At 43.1% G+C, this 20,679-nt stretch overlaps 2 protein-coding genes across 8 annotated transcripts in view; one reads left to right on the top strand and one right to left on the bottom strand.

Moving 5' to 3' along the window:
* The window catches only part of LOC119172119 (uncharacterized), a 22,012-nt gene continuing 1,333 nt past the window's right edge, over positions 1-20,679 (top strand). The window contains exons 1-8 of one of the 6 annotated variants that reach the window (XM_037423117.2): positions 20-157; positions 1,506-1,764; positions 6,075-6,261; positions 7,683-7,778; positions 11,239-11,353; positions 13,123-13,294; positions 14,131-14,401; positions 19,829-20,175. In XM_037423117.2, coding sequence (XP_037279014.2) covers positions 154-157; positions 1,506-1,764; positions 6,075-6,261; positions 7,683-7,778; positions 11,239-11,353; positions 13,123-13,294; positions 14,131-14,401; positions 19,829-20,175 — 1,451 coding nt within the window. In that variant the 5' untranslated portion in view covers positions 20-153. Of the gene's footprint in view, positions 158-753; positions 1,090-1,505; positions 1,765-4,629; positions 5,018-6,074; positions 6,262-7,682; positions 7,779-11,238; positions 11,354-13,122; positions 13,295-14,130; positions 14,402-15,648; positions 16,141-19,828; positions 20,176-20,679 lie in introns of those variants that run through there. The other 5 variants (XM_075892947.1, XM_075892945.1, XM_075892946.1 and 2 more) reach the window with 5 other exon arrangements.
* LOC119172121 (THAP domain-containing protein 1) overlaps positions 14,400-20,679 on the bottom strand; it is a 21,956-nt gene continuing 15,676 nt past the window's right edge. The window contains exon 3 of one of the 2 annotated variants that reach the window (XM_037423123.2): positions 14,400-15,201. In XM_037423123.2, coding sequence (XP_037279020.2) covers positions 15,162-15,201 — 40 coding nt within the window. In that variant the 3' untranslated portion in view covers positions 14,400-15,161. Of the gene's footprint in view, positions 15,202-15,418; positions 15,809-20,679 lie in introns of those variants that run through there. The other variant, XM_075892943.1, reaches the window with a different exon arrangement.

The following is a 20,679-nucleotide window of genomic DNA, read 5'->3' on the forward strand; positions in this document are numbered from 1 at the left end:
CGCTACGTAGGGGCCATTTTTTTCTGGTGCCAACAGTCCCACTGCATGTTGATTTGTCTTTTGTGGCGTAACGTTTTACAAATACAATGCCAGCGTTTTGCGCTGTAAGAGGTTGCGGAACAAGGCATCAAAAAGGAGTCAACATATCCTTCCATGCGTGAGCATTGCCGTTCGCAGCGATCTGCGCTTGTTTGTTGATGGATGCTGTCTGCTGCGAGTTTCGCGTTATATTGCATGAAAACAGGCGCGTTTCGTGTCTCAGGCCCTCGATTAAAGTGATGATTAGCTATCAGGCTTTTAAACAGTGTAGGTGGCGGCGCTAATCACCGCGCCAGAGGCAAACGGTGCCAAGTGCTTCCATACATTTCTTGCCGCACGCGGTAAACTATTTGCGCTCTTCCTGTACGCGCTGATCAGGTCTCATTTTTTTCTTTGGAGTTTCACATTTCGGAGAGGCGTATCACTGTACTAGTGGCGAACGTTGGCCACTAAATAAAGAGCGCTAGCTGTAGTGAGAATGCGAAAGCAACACCGCCATGAGCGCGTCTAGCCAGCCGTGATCGATAATCAATCACTTCCTGCGAATGTGTAACGCTCTCAGGTTTGTTATAACGTTGTTCTGGTCGTTGAAATAGAAATTATTACCGACCAGGGCAGGCATCTGATCAACGACGAAAAAAGAGTTAAGAAGTCGAAAAAAAGAAGGGCGTGGTGTAGGCGACGGTGGGCGTGGTGTGGGAGAAGGTGGGAGAGAGTTGATCAGCTGATTGGGCGAGTCCATTTTGGAATCCGCTCTGGCGGACCCTTTAAATCCACTGTTTCCGCGCTTCCCTGTTTCGGCGGGTGCGCTTTGCCAAATATACCGAAACTTGCATATATAATGAAGCACCAAAATGCATTTCGATTGAATGGCCATATCATATGTGGTTACGGTGAAACTTTGTGAAATGTTTGTGAATTGCTAGTTGTCATGAAAGTTGTGACCTCTTCGAGTAGCCGGGTTCAAGAGGCAGAATATAAAGTAAATCGGCGTCTGCCACCGAAAATATAAAGCAAGTGGTATGACCAACTCGACAACAAATTCAAAAGGTTATTAATCATAGCGAAACTTTGTGAAACAATTGTTAATTGTCATTTCTTGTGAAAGTATCGGCCACCCCTCCCCACCCCGTCTTGGAGCATATAAAATTTTACCATATAGGGGTAACTAAAATAAAACGACTCGGCAAAACCTGCTTGCCCTGCTTTCACTGACCAGTCAAATTTTTCGGGAAAGTGCAATCTTCCTCTGAAAAGTTTTTCTGGCTGTCACATTTGAAAGCATTGATTTCAATGCATATTTCATTAAAACAGGCTCAATTGCTGGCTCAATTAAACAGCCGTCAACTGCTGCTTTAATTCAATGCCATTCACAATTTCGTACGTAAATGCATTAATAGCTTCGAAAATTGACTGAAAGTCAACATTTAATATCAGGTTACGGTTTGGTTTTCTTGTTTATGCAGGTTTCCGACACGTGACGCAGAAATGCTGCGGCTTTGGTTACAGGCCGTTGGCCGCGAGGACTTGCAGCCAAAGAGCCACCACCGTATCTGCTCCCAACATTTTAAAGCAAGCTGCTTCTATGCGGGCCTTGATCGAGCATGCCTGCGGCCAGAAGCCGTGCCTACAGAGTTTTCTGGCTGTCGCGAACGGGTGCGTAACTACACCAGCACGAAGCTTAGTGCCACTCCGTCACCAGTTGTCGAGACAGTCCCAAGTCTGGTGAGTCGGTGCAATTAAGAAATGCTTTCTCTTCTTTTTTTTCTGATGTACTATAAGCAGAAAATTGATCTATTGGAATTGGTTGCGGGTTTTCGCAGAGCTCATTTGCAATACTTGTGTCCATGTGCTTCGAGTTGATGTGCTTGTGTCTATACGTTTTGGTTGACTCGCGCTGTCAATTGCTAGGTTCCTGGTTAGGTCGATTGATGGAGTGACCGCCCCGGAAAGGCGTTGGTCGCAAGTTTGAACACCGAAACAGAATAAATTTTTCGGCAGCTAAGAGGCTTTCTGAGATAACCGTACGGATTTTCTTGCGGTTTCATGCTACAAACGAGTGATTATCTTCTTTCCCTTTCTTAACCCTTCCACCACCTTGCGGGTTTCCGTAGAACTCATTTGCAATGCAAGAATTGATCTATATATACATATGCAAATCCAATTAGCAAACATTTTTTGCAAAACGAGTTCGGACATAAATATAGGCTTTGCTTAAAAATGATGCTGCGATTTCGCAGTGCCAGTGTAAAATGTTTGCAGAAGCAAGCATATGTGCATCCCATTTTCAATGCTGCCACTTCAAGGTACCATCTCCAACTTCCACAAAAGGGTATGTTAGTGAAATAGTAGTTATTCCTGCTGACAGAATTCCCAAGAATCACCTAGAATGAGGTTTAACCGTGCACTGCCACCGTTTGAATGAGAATATCGTAATGTAGAGGCTCTAGACCGACAGTGATATTGAGAAGTAGAGTAGACATAAAAAAAAAACTTGAATGTGTAATGTTTTTGCTTGCTGGAGTATGTTAATATATGTGCATAGAAGTAGCCTGCAAAAAGTTGAGTTTGCTATGTTAGTGTACTGAATGCTGCATAAGTGCTAGTGGAGTTTACAATCAAGGGTTCCAGCAAAACTATCAGTTTATTTTCATTCGTGAGTCATGTCGAGGTGGAATTGTGCAGTGAATGTCTTTTAATATAAGACGACACATTAAGAACCTTAGGAACATTATCATTTTTAATTAGGGCACTTATGTGCCTGTTTCTTTTTTATAAAATAAATTGGGGAGCCTTAAGCTTCTCCAGAGTTGAATGTGATAGTGATATGCTGTTCTTAGTGCATACTTCAAGCACTTAGTGCATGCCTGTTTCTTTTATATAAAGTAAATTGGGAACCTTAAGCTTCTCCAGAGTTGAACGTGATGGCGATATGCCATTTCTAGTGCACACTTCAAACACTTAGTGCATGAAGTCTTTTCGAATTTGCTACGCAACAATTACACATCCTTGAAAGAATAGGTGCAGTAACGTCTGTGCCTTTTGTAGTGCGTCACTGGCTTCAAACTATGAAGTCATTATGATCATCACATGTTCTGATGCCCGATGGCAAAGTACGCTTGTACCACGCATTATTACTGCAATATTTCATACTGTATTGTGAATCATGTATACTGCACGTGTGTGTTTGTAAAATCTGAAAGTTATTTTCTCTGAATTTTCAAGCAGAGAATGTTATTTTCATTGTGTTCCCAAGCAGAAACGTGGCTCTGTGATAAAACACCCACTTGCCACGCAGACGACCTGGGTTTGGTCTCAACTCAGACCCACAATTTTTTATTATTTATTTTATTTGCATCTTTCTCGATTTCGTGGCCAAGCACAAAATGATGATTTTTTGCTTGCAACCAACAATGCCAACGCCAGAATTTCTGTGAAACTACGTCTTTAACGCTGTCACATTAAAATTAGAAGTACACATCAGCAATGGAGATACAAAACAACATATTACATAATTTGTGTTAAGAGAGTGGTGCCACTATGTTGTGATTCATAGAGCCGTAATATGATGTGTGCTCTGCATATGTGCCTTCTTGCCATTACAATGAGTTGGTATTACCATCCCACTTCCACAAATTGTAGGTTCTTGAACTGTTATTGCCTCAGGCAAATAATTCTGGTTTCAAGCAGGCATATCGTGCATGGTCAGCATAAAATTAAGCTTAAAAAAAAAGCCGATCGTAACCTCTATATGTGTATGGTTTAACGACCAAGATATGCATTTACTTGATTATGCATTTACTTGAACCGGTCATATGACAGAGAGAAGTGCGCTCCAGCTGTTCACCCATCATATGAATTGGCATACCTCGCAATGAAATTACGTTCAATGCGAAATAATACTTGTTATATCCAATAGTGTTATACACCATTGCTGGTGTACTTTTTATATTCTGCACCCAAAAGTTTACGGAATGTGGGCTTCACTGCAAATGCGAATGTCTGCTCTGTTAGTGCGCGGCGCTTCTAACCTAACTGGTAGCTGCGTTGGTACCAAGGTCTACTACATGAAGAAACATCTATTTAGATGCTATTTTCTCAGACAAAGCTGGAATATAGCCTTGTCGGAAATGTCGGCTCCGCAATCTTTTGGGGACGGTGGTACATTGTTATTGCCGATAATTCGTTACGTACGAATATCTACAAGTGCTGCAAGATCAATTGCACCTTCCGTAAAATGTCACTCAGCACTCTAATTGGTTGGTTAGTCGTAGACGCCCTGCGTAGTGGCGTACCGAAGATTCGGTTTTGAGAGTTGTGGGCACTTGTGTCCATAATTTTTGGAATGTAGGCAACACCGCTCACATACCGCTGTGGTAACGAATGGCAGTACGATATTCACTTCCTGCAGGCCTGTTTCCGCCATTTACAAGTTTGTGAAGCCCTGAACGTGTTCAAGCGTAACTGAACCGAAACTGAAAGTTTTTCGTGACGCCGGCAAAAAAACGCGTCGCAAAGGAGCATGTTGCAACGCTCGTCATTGGTAGATATGATAGTTGGTGGTTATCAGGGGCGCAAGAGTTCAAAAATGCGTATTAGAAAATTTTTCATTTCAAGTAAAACGGCTGAATGATATCGCCTTCGAGATATGCGCAGCGCTTTATGTACGTCATCTTGGGGGCTACATTATGTTCGATATTAATTTGATTATTGAAAAAAAAAACCCCGGATGCCTTTCAGTTCCGAATATCTTTTAGTGAGTTCGAACGCTAACAGCACAGAGAGCGGCGACGTTAACGAATGACGCCACAAAAAAACGTGAAACGGACCCCGCCAGCGCCATTTTGGCAGGGGCTGAAAGAAGAACGTCTGCAATTCGGCTGCTTGTGCCCACATTCTAACGGGCCATGGTTGGCACATGTGTCGCTCCCGGCTGCAAGAACCGTGTGAAACGGGATTCTGGACTTACGTTCCACGCGTAAGTATGCCCTACGTGATACGTCCCAGCTCTTTGCATGTTTCGCATTTCAAATCGCGTTTTCAAACTCGGCCCTCACAAGCTTGACAATAGTTATAGCGCGTGAACAAAACGACGACACAGAGACGAGAAGGACACTGTGTCGTCGTTTTGTTCTCGCGCTATAACTATCGTCATGCCATACCAACTAGCCCAAGCTGCCACACCTCACAAGCGCTTCCGTACGCGCTGCTGCATCTTCGATGAACGCCTTTTACTCGGTTGTCCTCGATTGCCTCGCATGCATCTGGTTCGAAAAACTATCCCTGAAACTTTGTTTTTGATGCTGTAGTGCCTTCCCAATTCGTCGAACTGCGAAAACTGTATATGCGTCCAGTGATGTGCTTGCGATAGCTTGCACCGCAAACGCTACACGTTAAGCGTTGTACTTCTTCTTCTGGACTTGTTTCAAAAGTTGTTTCAACTGGACTTGTTTCAAAGTTGTTACTGTACTTGGCGAAATTTAGCAGAGCAACGCTTCGTCTCGCGATACGAAGCTTAAGAAGAAATTGCAAATTCGTAAAAACTTGTGTTGCTTGAAAAATAGAAAGACAGGGACATTAGTAGGTTTACCTGGGACTGCATCAGCAGTGTAGTAGCATGGTGACAGTGCCAAAAGCACTTCTGTCAGTTTTCTGCTCTGTTGTTTCCTTCTATAGAGCTCGTGGTACATCTATCGCACTGATTCCTTTACACAGTGCAGCAATTGGATCAATTAGGTCTCGAATTGTTGAAAAACTAGCGCTCACATCACGAAATTTGACATTGAAGCCTTGCCGTGACACCTCGTGTAATTGCAACTCCTCTTGTGAGCGTGCCGAAAAGCAAAGAGCGGCTTGGGCATGTTTGTGGCGGGACTTACTCGATCTCATTGCGAACAGGTCAGGTAGAGGCATTAAATTAAGGTGCATGCTCAAATACAGAGGCAAATCTTTAATTACATTTACATAACTAAGTAGACACTAGTGCCTCTCCCCCTGCCTGAAGGTTTTTTGAGATTATTTCGATCTCTTGACAGGTTTCCAAAGGCTGCTGCTGTGCGAGAAGCATGGGCGCGCGCTGTGAATCGGTGGGACGGTTGGACCCCCAAAGACGGTGACCGTCTGTGCTCCATGCATTTTACGGCCGAATGCTTTGACAAAACTGGTCAGACGGTTCGAATACGAGCTGGGAGCTTACCAACATTGTTCCCAACTGCACACAAGGTAATCACAGCTAGTTTCTGTAATCAGTTCGATACTCTAGTCTGCTTCAACACATCATGTGTGTGTGCACAAAGCTAGCTCAAAGACCAAAGTGAGCGTGATAAAAGTTAATTTGGTCCTCCATAGGTCACTGGCTGGCATGCCCCGTGCTGCTGCTCATGTTGAACGCAACTGCATGTACAGCTACCCAAATTTTGAACTAGCGTGCGTGAGCAGCGACTCTTCTCTGTGTCAGCACTGTATGATGTAGCTGAGCCGTAAACAGAGCCAGCGTAAACAGAGCCAGGGTATGTGCATGCCCACAACGCTCGCTCAGCTGGGTCCATCGTCTGCTGGGCTGTGCCTTCTTAAGGATGTAACCCTGTGTTAGTACATTTTAGACGAACCACGTTTTTCTGCTAATATCATGTCTGGGGGCATGTAGCGTATCTTTAAGTCTCATTTCTTTGACTGTAATGATCATCTTTGGAAAATAAAATACTTTCAGAACTATTTGCCTACTCACGTCTGTTTGTCTGAAGTGTACTGATATAGAGTGAAGTCCTTAAGAAGGAAGAGCGTAGCAGTTGGTGAGCCAGAGTGAGCGTACTTTGTGGGCATGCGCCTACACTCGGCCTGTTTGCAACTCGGCTCCATCAAAAGACGCTGACACTCGGAGAAGTGGTCACTAAAAATTGAGGCAGCTGTGTAGGGTTTACCTCATTTAAAGTGAACACCTCACTATAACATTCAAGCCGGCAAAACTAGAAAGTTTATCCTACTACAGGAGAGAAATTTTCGTTGTATGACATGTAATCTTGGTGTCGACTTACACGACAATAGTTGCCAGAAATATGTATCAAACATCTGCTTATATGAGAGCTTGAATACTGATGTGATGTTCACCTTTGGTGCGGACTACCTTGCACATGTAACAGTAACCAGCCTAATGAAAAAGTTCTACAGGTGAAGAGATTTGTCGTATAGTTTCACTTAATTTTCAACACGGTATTGTGTTTCGTGGTTCACATTATTCAGAAAGCCACATATTTAACGCAAGATGCCGAACAAGCGCCCACCTCCCTTTCTCAGGAGATCTGAAATAAGCCCAAAATGAGCACCAATGACCGGTTCTGGTTCAAGCAAGCGCCCTGCTCCCAAATCTGGTCAAATTATCCTTCACTGTAGAGGTGCACTTGCTTGGCATTTTACAGTATTTGATGCCTCGGGGTTAATTTCTTCACTCGGGAAATTTTCAGATCCTGATTCATGAGTACAGTGCTCTGTGGAGTTGCCTGTGTGACCACATTGTTATACCTGTTGAGAAACATAATTAGTTGCATCTCCATTGTGCTGTAATAGGCAAACACTTCACTTGCATGCAAACTTGAAAAGCATGAATAATGAATTCTTTGCCCTTTCCCTTTTTTTTCCCTCCACAGCATAAAGCAAAAAAAACCAAACTAAATACAATACAGAACCAGTGCATGGCACAGCCAGAAGTCGAGTTGACATCAAGCAGCAGTCAGCAACGGGAGGTATTGAGCATATTAATGTGATTGGCACTGCCCAATTGTGCCAGTTGACACTGGAAGTAGTGGTCCCGAGGGTTTTCAAAAATATTTACAATGTTGCAGGATGTTCTTATCACTTCACTGATCACATAAGTATTTATTGAAGCCTGTCGGTGGCCATAAACTCTATTGTGCTACACTTTTTAATTTACACCTAGGCAGTCATTTGATGAGACACTAGCTCCTGTTATGAGGTCGGCATAAAATAAATGTCGCTAGAAGGTGACCTTGCAACGCTTTTCTCAAACTTCTTCTCTATGTAGGTTTGTGTATGTGCATCTTTATATATTACATACCAAACATACAATTTCTCCTAACAATGTTTCCTAAAGAAAATGATTGAAGACGTGCTCAAATAGCACTTTTCATGAGATATATGTGTGTACGGACACAATGTTAAAAACCTTCACTTATTAAAAAGACAGCATTAGATTTATAATATTTTCTTTTGTTTTTTATTCAATAAAATAATTACCATACAGTTTAATTTCATTCAACTGAGCTTTTAATTGCACTGCTTAAGTGTTATGTTATAGGCAGATGTCATTGCCAACTTTCAAAAGGGTCATTATTCGATGGATGACCATTTGTGAAAGGCCATCAAGAAGCCCTTGAAGTTATGGGTATCTGAATACAATAAAAGATTACACTTTGAATCATTATATTTATAAAGAGTGAACAGGGCGCGAAGCAAACATTGTTTAAAATAAAAAAATGGAAGAATTTTCCATAAAAGAGCAGTTTTATGCACTTACGACCTTGTCATTAAAGCAAAAGCAAGAGTTCCTGTTGCCAGTCCCGGTTCTTTACTCACTGTTTTGCAAGAACATGTGGTTTATGCATGTAAAGAATATGTATGTTACATACATAAGCAAATGTTTGAGTACTAACTATATACCCTCTTCAGGGATAACCGGGAGACACCAATGAGAGATATACACACAGGTGGCTACTTTTTTCGCTTAGTGGGAACTTCCATGTTTGTTTTCTGAGACACTGGACGCCATTGGAAATACTTAACAGCACCTTAACCGGTTGACGTTTCTGGCAGCTGCCTGAATGCTTCACGATACTACAAACTATACGATATTACATTTTGTATTATTTTGTATGCATTTTAGTGCTATGTTTGCATAAGTAAAATAAAGTGGCGTTTTGCATGCCAACTTGTCAGGGACATCGCCACCTCGTTTTATGCTTCCGTTATCGCGGTGCAATGTTCACGAGGGCCGATGATAAGGAAATGATCAAAGGAGGCATAGTGGTGATGTGCCTTGGCAACGAATACGTTGGCTCTCATACGACTAGCAAAGGAGTTGTACGTGTATATTATAGATGGGCAAATAGTAAGTTTGAGATTAGAAATAAATAGTGATTTCGTTGAACAATTTCAGGTTGGATAGTTCGTCTAGTATATCTGATATTGTTAAGAAAATTGAGCATTTTTGTCAAGACCCGACTAAACCTGCACAATTTTCATACCTGACTAACTTGCTTTTCAACTGCACAGGTATAAATAACTTTTTTTTTTGTTCGAAGTAAAGTGAAGCAACGTTCTGGCCGACCAGTCGAAGTATTAATAAAACCATATTTCTTGTGTGCACCCTTGTCTTCAATCATCCATCGTACTGTACTCATCATCGTCATAAAAAAAAAAACATTTTTTGGGTGTGTGTGTTTGGGTGCGCATGTGTGTGTTGCTCTCACTGGCGCTTTCATTTCAGTTGAATGGGCCCAAGTGACCCCTGAACTTCAGGTTTTACTCTTAACGTAAAGGTTGTTCAGTTACTGCCTTTATTTAGTGTATGTTGTTTTTAACTATTGCTTCTCCCCCAACAAGACGAATTTCTGTCAAATTTTCATGCATTGCTATGTATTGATTGATTGATATGCGGGACTTACAGCACATGAATTGATTGGCTATTTGAATATGCCTCAGTGTATCGAAATTTTTGCATCCTTACAGTGCATTCACACCACTTTGTATTTAGTTAAGTGACAAACTATTCATGCATCCTGGATGCCGTGTAGAAAGAGTACAGGTAAACTATTACAGTTGCCTGTAATATGTAGAGCATCATCTACGAGGGGTGTTTGAACGAGAAGGTACAGAACCTTGTAACAGCATGACCATAAAGATAGGTGCGTATCCCATTACGGGTAAATGTACCGAGACATCTAAGGATGTGACTGGAGTCCTTGTTGTAGATCGGAGCGCGCGAGGGCGCCCATATTCGCAGGGGATCTTATAAATAGCACCATCCGATTGACGTGACACAGTGTGTGCGAGGACAGGACAATGTTCGCCTTACATAATTCGACGACGGAGAAGCAGCGAGGCATTATCTGATTTCTGACAGCAGACGGCTTTAAACCGCCCACCATTCATTGCCTGTGATTTCAGAGTGTTTGGTCCCTGAAAAAACGTCTGAGAGAAAAGTGCTTCTGCTCGGGCGACAAACTCAAGGACGCTACTAAGCATTGAGAGAAAACCGCAAAAGTGGGACGACGAAAGAATGTTCACACAACACGAGCATTTCTTCATCCTCTTTTTGTGCTGTTCCCCCTTAATATCATGTACCAACTGACCCTTCAATACACCCTTCTCCTAAGCCTTGGGTACCGTCATGCCCACAGGAATTCCGAGAATGAGAAATCCTTTGGCTCATTCATTAATCGGGCTTTTGTGATCAGGCACAAAATGGATACTCTGAATAATGTCTTCACTTGTATCGACAGTGTCGTTTCTTGCCTTTTCGTTTGAACACACCTTGTACCTGACACTTCTGACATTTTTACATCAACTGCTGCCTTACATACATCTAAATCAGTAATACTAAAAGCAAGAAGTAATGGTCCGAAAGCTTGCAGGGCTTGTAAGTCTTGAAAAATTATGCCATAGAAGTGTCACCGACGAACGAAAATCACATACTGGATCGGACGTCTTAAATCTTGCTTTCAAAAGGTCAGAACGCACCTCACTTTGGCAGACATTACCCCTAAGGAAAATTGTCGAGGTCAGACTCAAATTAATGTTGTGCAAGTTGTTGCATTCTTGCTCACTTGCGATTCTCGCTTACTTGTAAGTTAATTGTCTTTTAACTAATGCCTTCTAATTATTGATGCCACTAGAGAGCTCATCAAGACATTGCTTCAAGTTTTTACAATTGTGGCTGCCCTCCTGCTTTTGCATTATTTTTTAACTTGCCACATTTATTCTTGACAAAAAATGCTTGTGACCTTTCAGAGCAAAAATCTATCATTTGATCCCGGTCGAATGCTTTCCTTTTTTTTGTCACCTAATGAACGAGGCTTAGAGGAGGAGTTGGACAGCGCAGTGCTCTGCGTAATCCTTTTTTTTTTCCAACATCCAATTTTCGAGTTCAGCAGAAGAGTGACTATAATCTGGCTCTTCGCATCGCAGACACACAGTAGAGCAACCCGAGCAGCCACCAAGGTCCAGCAAACTGCCAACCAAGCACAAAAGCAGCTGCAAAGAAGAATCACCGGTCCCAACACAACATCATCACCCGTAAATGGTAAGTGAATCGCTAGGGCAATGTCTCTCAGCCGTTTGATTGCATGAACTCAAAATAGCAGTCAAGAGGCAAAACACGGCTTCCTTCTAGACTGAGAGTCATGGTCGTTAAATTTCTCAACGACCTTTGCAAACCAATGGCATTCCTTGCTCATATGTGTAACATTGTAAGCTCTCTCAGCAGCTATGGCTCTCTTGCTCCTGCTTTCTTCTGCTATAATAATGTTTTGCATAGTAATCGTAAGTACAACATATGCTAGTGTGAATCGCTGAGTCCTTTTTATATATGCACATTATGTTGATGCTTACTCTGAATTGGCTGAATTCCTCGGGTTTTCTCCAACTATCATGGTATGCCGTGGCTTGTGGGGTCTCTAAAGCCGCTCGGGAACAAATAGGCAAAAGGTTAGCTAAGAGCAGTCTTCCTCGCCCAGTATAAAATTAAAACACTAGCCATGTCTACTCAAGCCATTCTCATAATATTTCAAGCTTGCCATTCCCTTATATCTATTCAGAGCTTCACATTTCTGTGTTGTAGAGTTTTCCTACTGAATAAAAAACACTGCCATGGACTCCAGGATAGAGCTTTTGCGTGCAGTATTACACCTCTGTCTGCTAAGCCTTTGCTAAATATGTTCTACTGGTCGCTGTAATTATCTTAAATGAAACCAGTCTCTAAAAAACTCTATAAAATTTTGTTTTCAAGTGCCTATGTCATAGTTAGAAACCTGTCAGTTTCATGCATAGGAATACTGCAAAGCAGTCTTGTCTAATTTAACAGTTTTCGAACAACCTTGTGTATTTGGCTAGGAAACCTATTCAGTGTGCGTGATGTTCTGAAAATGCTTTCTGCAATTTTTTGTTTTGTTGGGGGGGGGGGGGGGTGCAAGAATTTTTTTCAAGCTCAGGTTACTTGAGATGTGTGATTGTGCATGTTTACACTGTATTAATGTGTCGCTTGTATGAGACACATCGCACGTAAAATTATCCTAGTAAAATTGGAACTGTCGTGCCCTCCATACAATTTCGACAAGCTTAATCTGCAATCCACCTTTTTCACGATACCACGGCGCATGGGCCCTTCCGCAAGCAGAAAAGTCACAAGACGCCCCTTTATTTTGGAGGCTTTTGTCATGGCAATAGCGGCTGTTCCAGTTTCCTACTAAAACCCTATCAAAATAGCAGAGGGCAGTGCAGGTGCATGAAAAAGGCAGATTGTAACCTCTTTGCAATCAAAGACATCAGTAAATGCAATCCAGATCTACACCTCTTATTACATGTGTGATTAGAATATGGCACTGCCTATGCAAGAATACAGTATGCGTTCTGTATCCTGTATGCATTACATTTTATCTGTCATCTTGTTCACCTGGAGTATTATGAAGGTAAGCTTTTTCAGTGTTTTGGTGTCTTGTAATGGTTTATGGTAATGGCTCCTTGGACTCCTTCAGGGAGAGATTGGTTGGGCCAGATTAGCATAGCACTGTCTGCTGAAACCTAAAGTGAATCATCGAACACTCGCTATGGAAAAGCTAGAAGCGCTGCACAGAGCACGAAGACTGCGATTTTTGTGAATGCAAACCTATCATGCAATTGGTACAGTTGCATGGTACAACACTTTTGTAGCCATGCAGCAGATGTTTTGTTGTGTCATTTACTTCACTATAGTATCTGGGAAAATGCTGCTTGCAGCCATGCACTAGCTAGAAACTAAGCTTGTTTGTAGTTGAACTCATCAAGAATAATATTCTCTGTTCTTATCTACAACAGATGCACCAACCCAGGCTCGAGATGCAAGTTTGGAGGGCCAGCCATTGCCTAAAAAACGAATGTTCAACTTGCAGCAAGATGCCAGTATCAGTCAGCCAGCTCATTTCGAGAAGCTAAATTCAGTTGCTTCCAACGGTATTAAAAGCGAAGAGGACCCAGACGGGGATAACATGTGAGTTGGCTTGCCGACTTCGATGTAAGCTAAGAAGGGTTATACTAAAGTACAGAACAGTTGGCTACTCTGCTTTAAAGAGATTCTGAGTGCACGTCACAGATTTGCCAGTTTCTTGGTATGTGAGTGTTTTTACATAATGCTATCGATTTAGTTCAAACATCAAACAGAGAGCAATATCGTGGAATTTTTACTGAATATCTATTAACGTCAAGTCTTTAAGGCGAGTTGGTAGTTCTTGAATGAAAATTTCAACAGCGCAGGAAAAAATAAGAATGCATGGAAAAAGAGCTAACACAGGCGAGCGCTGCCTATGATTTTAAGGAGTTGCAGAACCTTGCCTATAGTAACACCACAAGCTTCAAAGCCATGAATGCATTATGATTATTATAAATATTATGGATTCTGTCAACAGTCCTTGAACCATCAATAATATTTATTCCATAGTACAGCTATAAAAGTTTTGCTTTGTATGCGAGAGGTTCACCACGCAACTGTAGCCATGTTGTACGGCGAATGGCTCACACCTATCTCTCGCCAAGTCTTTTACAAGCCACTATAGTTATTTTCTATACATTGCACAAAAACAGAACCGTTTTTGCCTTTTTTTTTCCTGGAATCGATACATAATTCAATAAGTATTCCCAGAGAGACAATATCAGCAGATGTAGTCACGTGCGATAACCACCTTGCTTGCCCTGACGTGCTCAGATTACCATAGAATGTAACCTGTAAAAGCAGTAAATTTTTTTTCGCATTCTTTAGTGTATCAAAGGCATGGGAATCTTGAAAAAATCCTTTAGTACACATGGTGAACTATCCTTCTTAAATTACAGCTCTCATGTCTTGGAGATACATGCTGAAGTTGTTGGACAAACAGTGAACCGGGACCTCGACTCGGGTGAACCGGGCCCCGAAACGACAGCCACGGGAGCCTTGTTTCTACACACATACTGCGGCGGGAAAAAAGAGCCAGAGCAGGTGGTCAAGCTCAAGCTGTTGCTTCAGCTTGCTAAACGGCGCCTCGGTGTGGCTGAACAGAAGCTGAAGCGCAAGTCAGAAGCGTACAACAAACTGCTTAATGCCAACAAGGAGCTCAAGTTTGAGGTCTGTGTGCCTTTCGTTGAATGCTGTATTGTTTGAAACTGGCAGCCAATTTTTAGGAATGTCGAAAAACTGAAGGCTTGCCAGCAAAGAAGTTTTTGGGACGCACGGAACGCACTGGTCTGGATAGTAGAACAGATTAGAACACAGAACAGCTTCTACATTTTTGAAAAGAATAGTAGGTCACTTAAAGATGCAAGGACAGCCATTTTCTACATTGAAAGTTAAAAAAAAGAAAATACTGATGCAATTGTTGTTACTGTATATATAAAAAAAAAGATGCCGAGCTTAAAACATTAACGCAGCACCTCGAGTGTGCTGAGATAGCGCCCTGCTCCCACATATGGCACCAGAAGAGTGGTATGTAGCAATAGCTACCTTCAAATCTTAGTTTATCAGTTTATCAAACAGCATGAGGACTGTTAGGCAGTTTGATGCAGCCAGAATTTTAAATGCATACATATAAAATGAAGAGAAAGAAGAAGTGATAGAAGTGCAGCGCAATACGGTCAATGAATGTGTGGTGCAGCGCATGATCATTCTGAGTGTCAATATGAAATCGCTTCTTTCTAGTCAGTCATCTGTAGCAGTGTCACATGCTTATTATTGGCAAATGCAGTGCTGCGTTCCCTGTCAATGTTTAGAAATCCGGTTTGGCGTTTCAGCTGCGCACTACTACCCAGTCACGTAAAAAAGTCGAAATTTTTTCCACTCTCCGAATTTCATGTTTTCTATTGCAGCGAGACAGTCTGTGGTCCTTCATTCATGTCTGTGGCACTTCGGCGTGCTTGCTAATTGTATACCTGCAAAACATATGAACTTCAATGTAATACATTTCACTATACAACGAAGTTTTCCACTTCATGTAAAACTTCATTATACGTACTGACGTTTGACTCAATACCAATAGGCGGTACAGGACCATCACATGCAAGATTAACATAACGCAATGCATTTACTGGCCTTGCATGAGTAAGTTTTCAGAGTGGTTGCATGAAAAAAAGGATTAAGAGACACCAATTTGTTAACAAGGGTTAATTAGATGTGTATTATATTGCACTACATACTTCCAATGTTTGGCCAAACACTGCGTCTTGTCTTGAAGCCACATGAACTATAAAACGCAGAAATAGTAGAAATACAATAGACTCGTAGTAGCAAATTGAAATCTTATAAACAGAACTGCTGCTTAAAGGAAACAACTGCCACTGATACATTTGGTCTCATGGTTATACCAACGCCTCTTTTAGAAAGATGCCTGAGGAATGGGTCGTGCTCCCAGCGGAGTTGGCCTGCCTTCAGTCTTGAGCAAGTGCCGCGAGGTGGCGCTCGCGACCGACACTACCATCACGGCGACAGGCGATACCACAGCGCGTCGGCAGCTGCTGACGTTCCGGCATGCGCTGTGTTCTGCATGATTGTATGGGTGCGTTTTTTAAAGGTGGCGCAAATGTCTTTGGAGAAGCAATGGCCTACTGTGAGCAGCAAGCACTCGGTAGTGGTGAAATAGTACATGTAGAGACAGTCAACGAAACTTCCAAAAACACACTGAAATATTCGTGCAAGACATGGCGTATGCACCGGTATTTTCAGCGTCACTGACAAAGGGTTTCCTTACCAAATGCCTGCACACGTTGCTTTAAGATGAACATTGGGGTGAACGTATTTGTGCCTATTTTTTTTTTTCAATTTTACACAGAGCGAAATTTGGGTAGATTCAATAAACAGCTTCGAAAACGACAGCAATGATTTTTATCTGAATGTTTAGAAATCTGGCTCATGAACACAAACAGCAACATAAATTAACACGCACAGGCAAATGAGTCGAGCTGTGCTACAACTTCAGCACTTTTCGAGAGAGAGAGGCTTGTTCTCCATGATTCTCACAGTAGCATTGCTGTCAGTCGCACCGAGTGCATAATTACTGAGCATTGGCTTTATGAACTTCTTCGAAATGAGCTCGAAGAGCTGCTTGCGGTAGTCGACGTCTGCGTTTCCACAACTCAGAACTGGAAGTAGAACAAGTAGTTCAACAGTGCACTTTATGCAAACCTCAGGGGGCTTTGTGATGCCTCTTCTGTGCGCCAAAACACCGTCTACAAACTTCCTGAGCCCTCCTAAAAGCTTCAAGAGTTCTTGGCTTGGATATAGCAGTCCACCACGGTCCTGATGTTCAATAAGCCCAAGAAGGTGAGTGCAGCAATGGGACACTATTCTGACAGGAGATACTCTCGCTTGCGGCTCGGACAATAAAACGTCCCACCATTGCCCCGCTACATCGGGATTTGAATGGCATGGTAGTTCCGAAAGGCAGTGTTCCTCTAACACGGCAACTGCCATGTTCAAGATCTTTTCAGCCGCACCCGGGTTAGTAGTAGGGCTTATTTGAGAAGAGAGAAGTTGTCTCGATGCAAAGGCCGTCGAGCTTTAAACATTGCTTTCTTTGGAAGCAGCAATGGTGCCAGTTTTCAACATTTTCTCTAGACTGCATACAGCGCTCTTCACGTCTAACATGTTGCTGCTGGAACTTCGCCATAAAAAGCCAAAAAGTGACTCAATTGGATCACTTGACAACTTGCGTATCAGCGCAAACTTAATATGCTTCAAGGTGAGCAAATGGCGTGTGCAGTCCGTGTTTGATTTAGTTGCGAAGACAATAGCATGATACATGTCTTTACTGAAAAAGTTTCCTGCCAAACTTTCATTCTTCAAGTCTTCAATGTAATCGAGGAGGTCAGTTTCCAACCATTCAAGCCTCGGGTCTTCGACGTCTGTGAACGGCTGAGCGTCTTCGTTGTTGCAGTGAGTATACTGTTGAAAGTTACTCACGTCTGTGAGGGTGAACCATTTTTGCATAATTTTCATGAACTCGATTGTAGGCCTCGCTTATGTGAACTCCAAGTCCCAGGTGTGTCTGGCCTGGTCTTTAAGATAGCTAACAGCTGCTGCCACTGCTGCCGATAACAACTGCACAGCAGGCCTAATGCTCATTTTCTCTATATTTGAAGGGTAGACATGCTTGCGGTTTAGAAATCTCATTGGCTTCATTGTAGGGTGCTTCTGCATCCTATACAATTGTTTAACATACTTTGATGACACGTGCTTATTTCTACGAAAGTCCTTTGCCAAGAACTGAGATCTGACATTTCTCATGATATGGCTCTGGTCAAAGGAGAGGTAGATTTCTTTAGAAAAGTCGGCGGGATGTTGATCTTTTATAGCTGCTTTGCCATTGCACATTATGTTCATGGCTTCCACGTTGATCTTGTGATTATCCATCACAAGGCGAAAAACGTCAAAACTGGCGTCTGCAAGCTTTTTAGCACGTGGCCTATGACCAGAGCAAGTTGCTGACCGGTGCAGCCCTTTGTAAAAAATATACCCAACTGTTATCTTGAACCTGGCGCCTAGGCTACACACAGAACGAAACACATTAGTGAGTTGGTCAGATACTCTCCTGATTTGGGAGCTAGTTGTTCCAATCCAGGACCAATGTTTACGACGCCAACAAAGGCATCCCGCTGCTCGTGGTACAGCAGTTCTTGCTGTATCCTCATCTCATCGACAATGAGGCCACAAACTTTTGACTGGGGCGGCTGTAAATTTTCCAGTTCTGTTTGGAGGCGCAGGCGAACGAGTTCACTGAAACCAACTTCTCCGGAGCTGCTGCCACTATGTTTTTGAAGAGTAGTGCGACATGGCAAAGTTAGTAATTTCTCTGACTTAATGTATTCATATGCTTTTGTAAATAAGTCTCGAATGACAATGCAGTGTCTAATCGTTGTTTCTGACCACGTTGGTCTCTTCTTTTTATAATTCTTCATTCGATCTAACAGTAACACAGCTTTTGTGCTTCCCTCTTCAGCATCGGCTACAACTTCCAAAAATGCGCTTACATTGCACTCTTCTTTAAGTTTTTCGAGTTCGTTCTTGTAGGCGTTTTCAGTTCTTCGCAGCCTTTCATTTTTAGCTTTCAGAGCACGTTCCTTTTTGCGCCATCGCTTGCGCTGAACCAAAAAATGCGATGAAAACGCGCTTGGGACTGTTTGAGTCTTCACAAAGCGCTTGTAGGGCAGGGTCACCTTCTTTCTGGTGCTCATTTTTGCGCTAACTACGATAAGCACATCTTGCTTTTTTGCATCGAGGGAAAATGTTGCGACATCAGTCACCACTGCAGGCCCTGTCATCGCGAGCAAACCAACATCGTGATTGCTGCTCAATAAGCTGGTACTTTCTTGCACGGGTTCGCTCAGGTTCTTGTTCTCGCTTGTTGGCGACTCGTCAACTTTAGGACCACTTGCTTCCATATCGTTTCCTCCTGTCGACAAGGCTGTGGTACCACTGTCGTCGTGGCTGCTGGCATTGGCTCGGAGAAGCCTCGCGCTTTCTTTTCTGTATTCTTCGTCTTGCTTTACTCCGACCATTTCGATGTCTGCAGTCTCGCCAGTCGGGTCATCAAACACGCTAGGAACAGCATCCGGCTTTAGAAGTAGTCTTGTGCAACCGTCTCTAAACTCCGATAGAATAGAGTGCAGACTACATACCATAGAATAGTTCGGGGTACTGTTTGGTACCCACGATTCTCTTGAAATGGCGGTTAACCATCGCTCGCGTGAAGGGCTCTCAGCCGCTGTCTCATGAAAAGACATACCGTCTTGGTTTCGCCGCTGACTAGACCTTAACTTTGGCATGCAACAATAGTGCATGTCCGAGTGTAGATGGTTGGACCGGACGCACGCACAACACAAGTAGTAGGCACAAGCCTTTCGAAATAAAAAAAAAAAGCAAGTACAAGCAATAATGCAAGCGTGCCTACCACTAGGACTCGCACTGCAATGCAATGTACATCTGCTCGCTGTCATAATTTCTCGCACGAAACGACAAAAACAGTTTCAAAGACAATGTAAGACCTCCCACAATCTTGAAACTTAATATTTATCATTTTTGCATCTAATTTTGCCATAATACGAGTTATTTGTTTGTTCGTGTGCAGTAACTACCAAGCAAAACTGCACCCTGCATGCTTTTTCTCTGCGCGCTGCGCGAATGTCGTCTACTAAGCGTTTTTCACCTGCGGCCCATAGGGGCCGCATCAGTGGAGAGTTATTCGAGACCTGCAACAGCACACGACTATTTCGGAGGCTTTGCAGAATGTTGAGTTGTTACACTGTCCGCCACAGGTGACGCTAACGACCGACATTATTCTAAATGAAGGAGGGAAAGGGTGTGGCATCTGTTTTCCTTCTCATGCAGCAGGCATCTAAATAAAGGAGGCATTGCTAGTACGCAGCAGTCCTGTTCATCTCTCAGTAAATGGGACATAATTTTCGGTCCCTTCAGATTTCACTTAACGAGAGTCTACTGTAATTAGTCCGTAGCCATGAACAAATGCATGGTGTTGTATGCTAATTCAAGTCATTCTGCATGCAGCTGTCGCTAGCCCAGCGGCCAACACAGCAGCAGTTTTCAGTGAGCGACCGGCTGCCCAAGGAACTGTTACGCGACTGGCATGAGAACGCCGGACGCGTGCCACATGCGCGACGCTACAGCGCCACGACGCTGCGCTTTGCCGCTGACCTGCACGCTTGCTCGCGCACTGCCTACGAGCACGTGGCCCAGTGGCTGCCCATGCCCACACTCTACCTCGTCCGGCGCCATACCGCCATGTCCTCTCACTGCAGCCGGGAGAGCGGTGGTGCTGCTGTGGTGACGACACCCAGCAGCCAAAGTGAAACCACTGCGGTTGGGCCTCGAGACAACACCTTGCCTGCTAGCAGGTAATCAAAACAGGGTCATGTGGTGTGCCCCTTCTGACAGTACCACATAAGCTCAGCGAAGCATAACGCACGAGACTGGTACTGTGCTGCGTCAGAATATTGCGGTCGTATTGGTACGGTATAGCATACGCAACATGAGATGACCGTAGTTCTTGGCTCAGCTGCACTTTTCAACATTGTCGTCTCAGTTTCTTGGAGCTATCAATCAATTAATGAGCCCAAATAACGGATTATGCTCTGCGAGTATATAGCAACACTTGTCTTAAGAAATTCTAAATTGTAACAACAGTCATGTTCAGTCAGCTACCATTCTCTAGTTGACAAAAGTTATCTCACCATATGAGTTCTTGAAAACTAACAGATAATAAAGGCAAGAATGGTACAGGGTACGTTTATTGTAGTGTCTTAACTGTACTGTGGCAATTATGATATAAATGTGAAGAAAGTAATGTGGACAAAAAGACAGCGGGCCGCCGGTTCGCACAGCTCGTAGTCATGACGAGT

The sequence above is a fragment of the Rhipicephalus microplus genome, chromosome 4 (genome assembly GCF_043290135.1).
Source record: "Rhipicephalus microplus isolate Deutch F79 chromosome 4, USDA_Rmic, whole genome shotgun sequence".
In the NCBI taxonomy this organism is placed as follows: domain Eukaryota; kingdom Metazoa; phylum Arthropoda; class Arachnida; order Ixodida; family Ixodidae; genus Rhipicephalus; species Rhipicephalus microplus.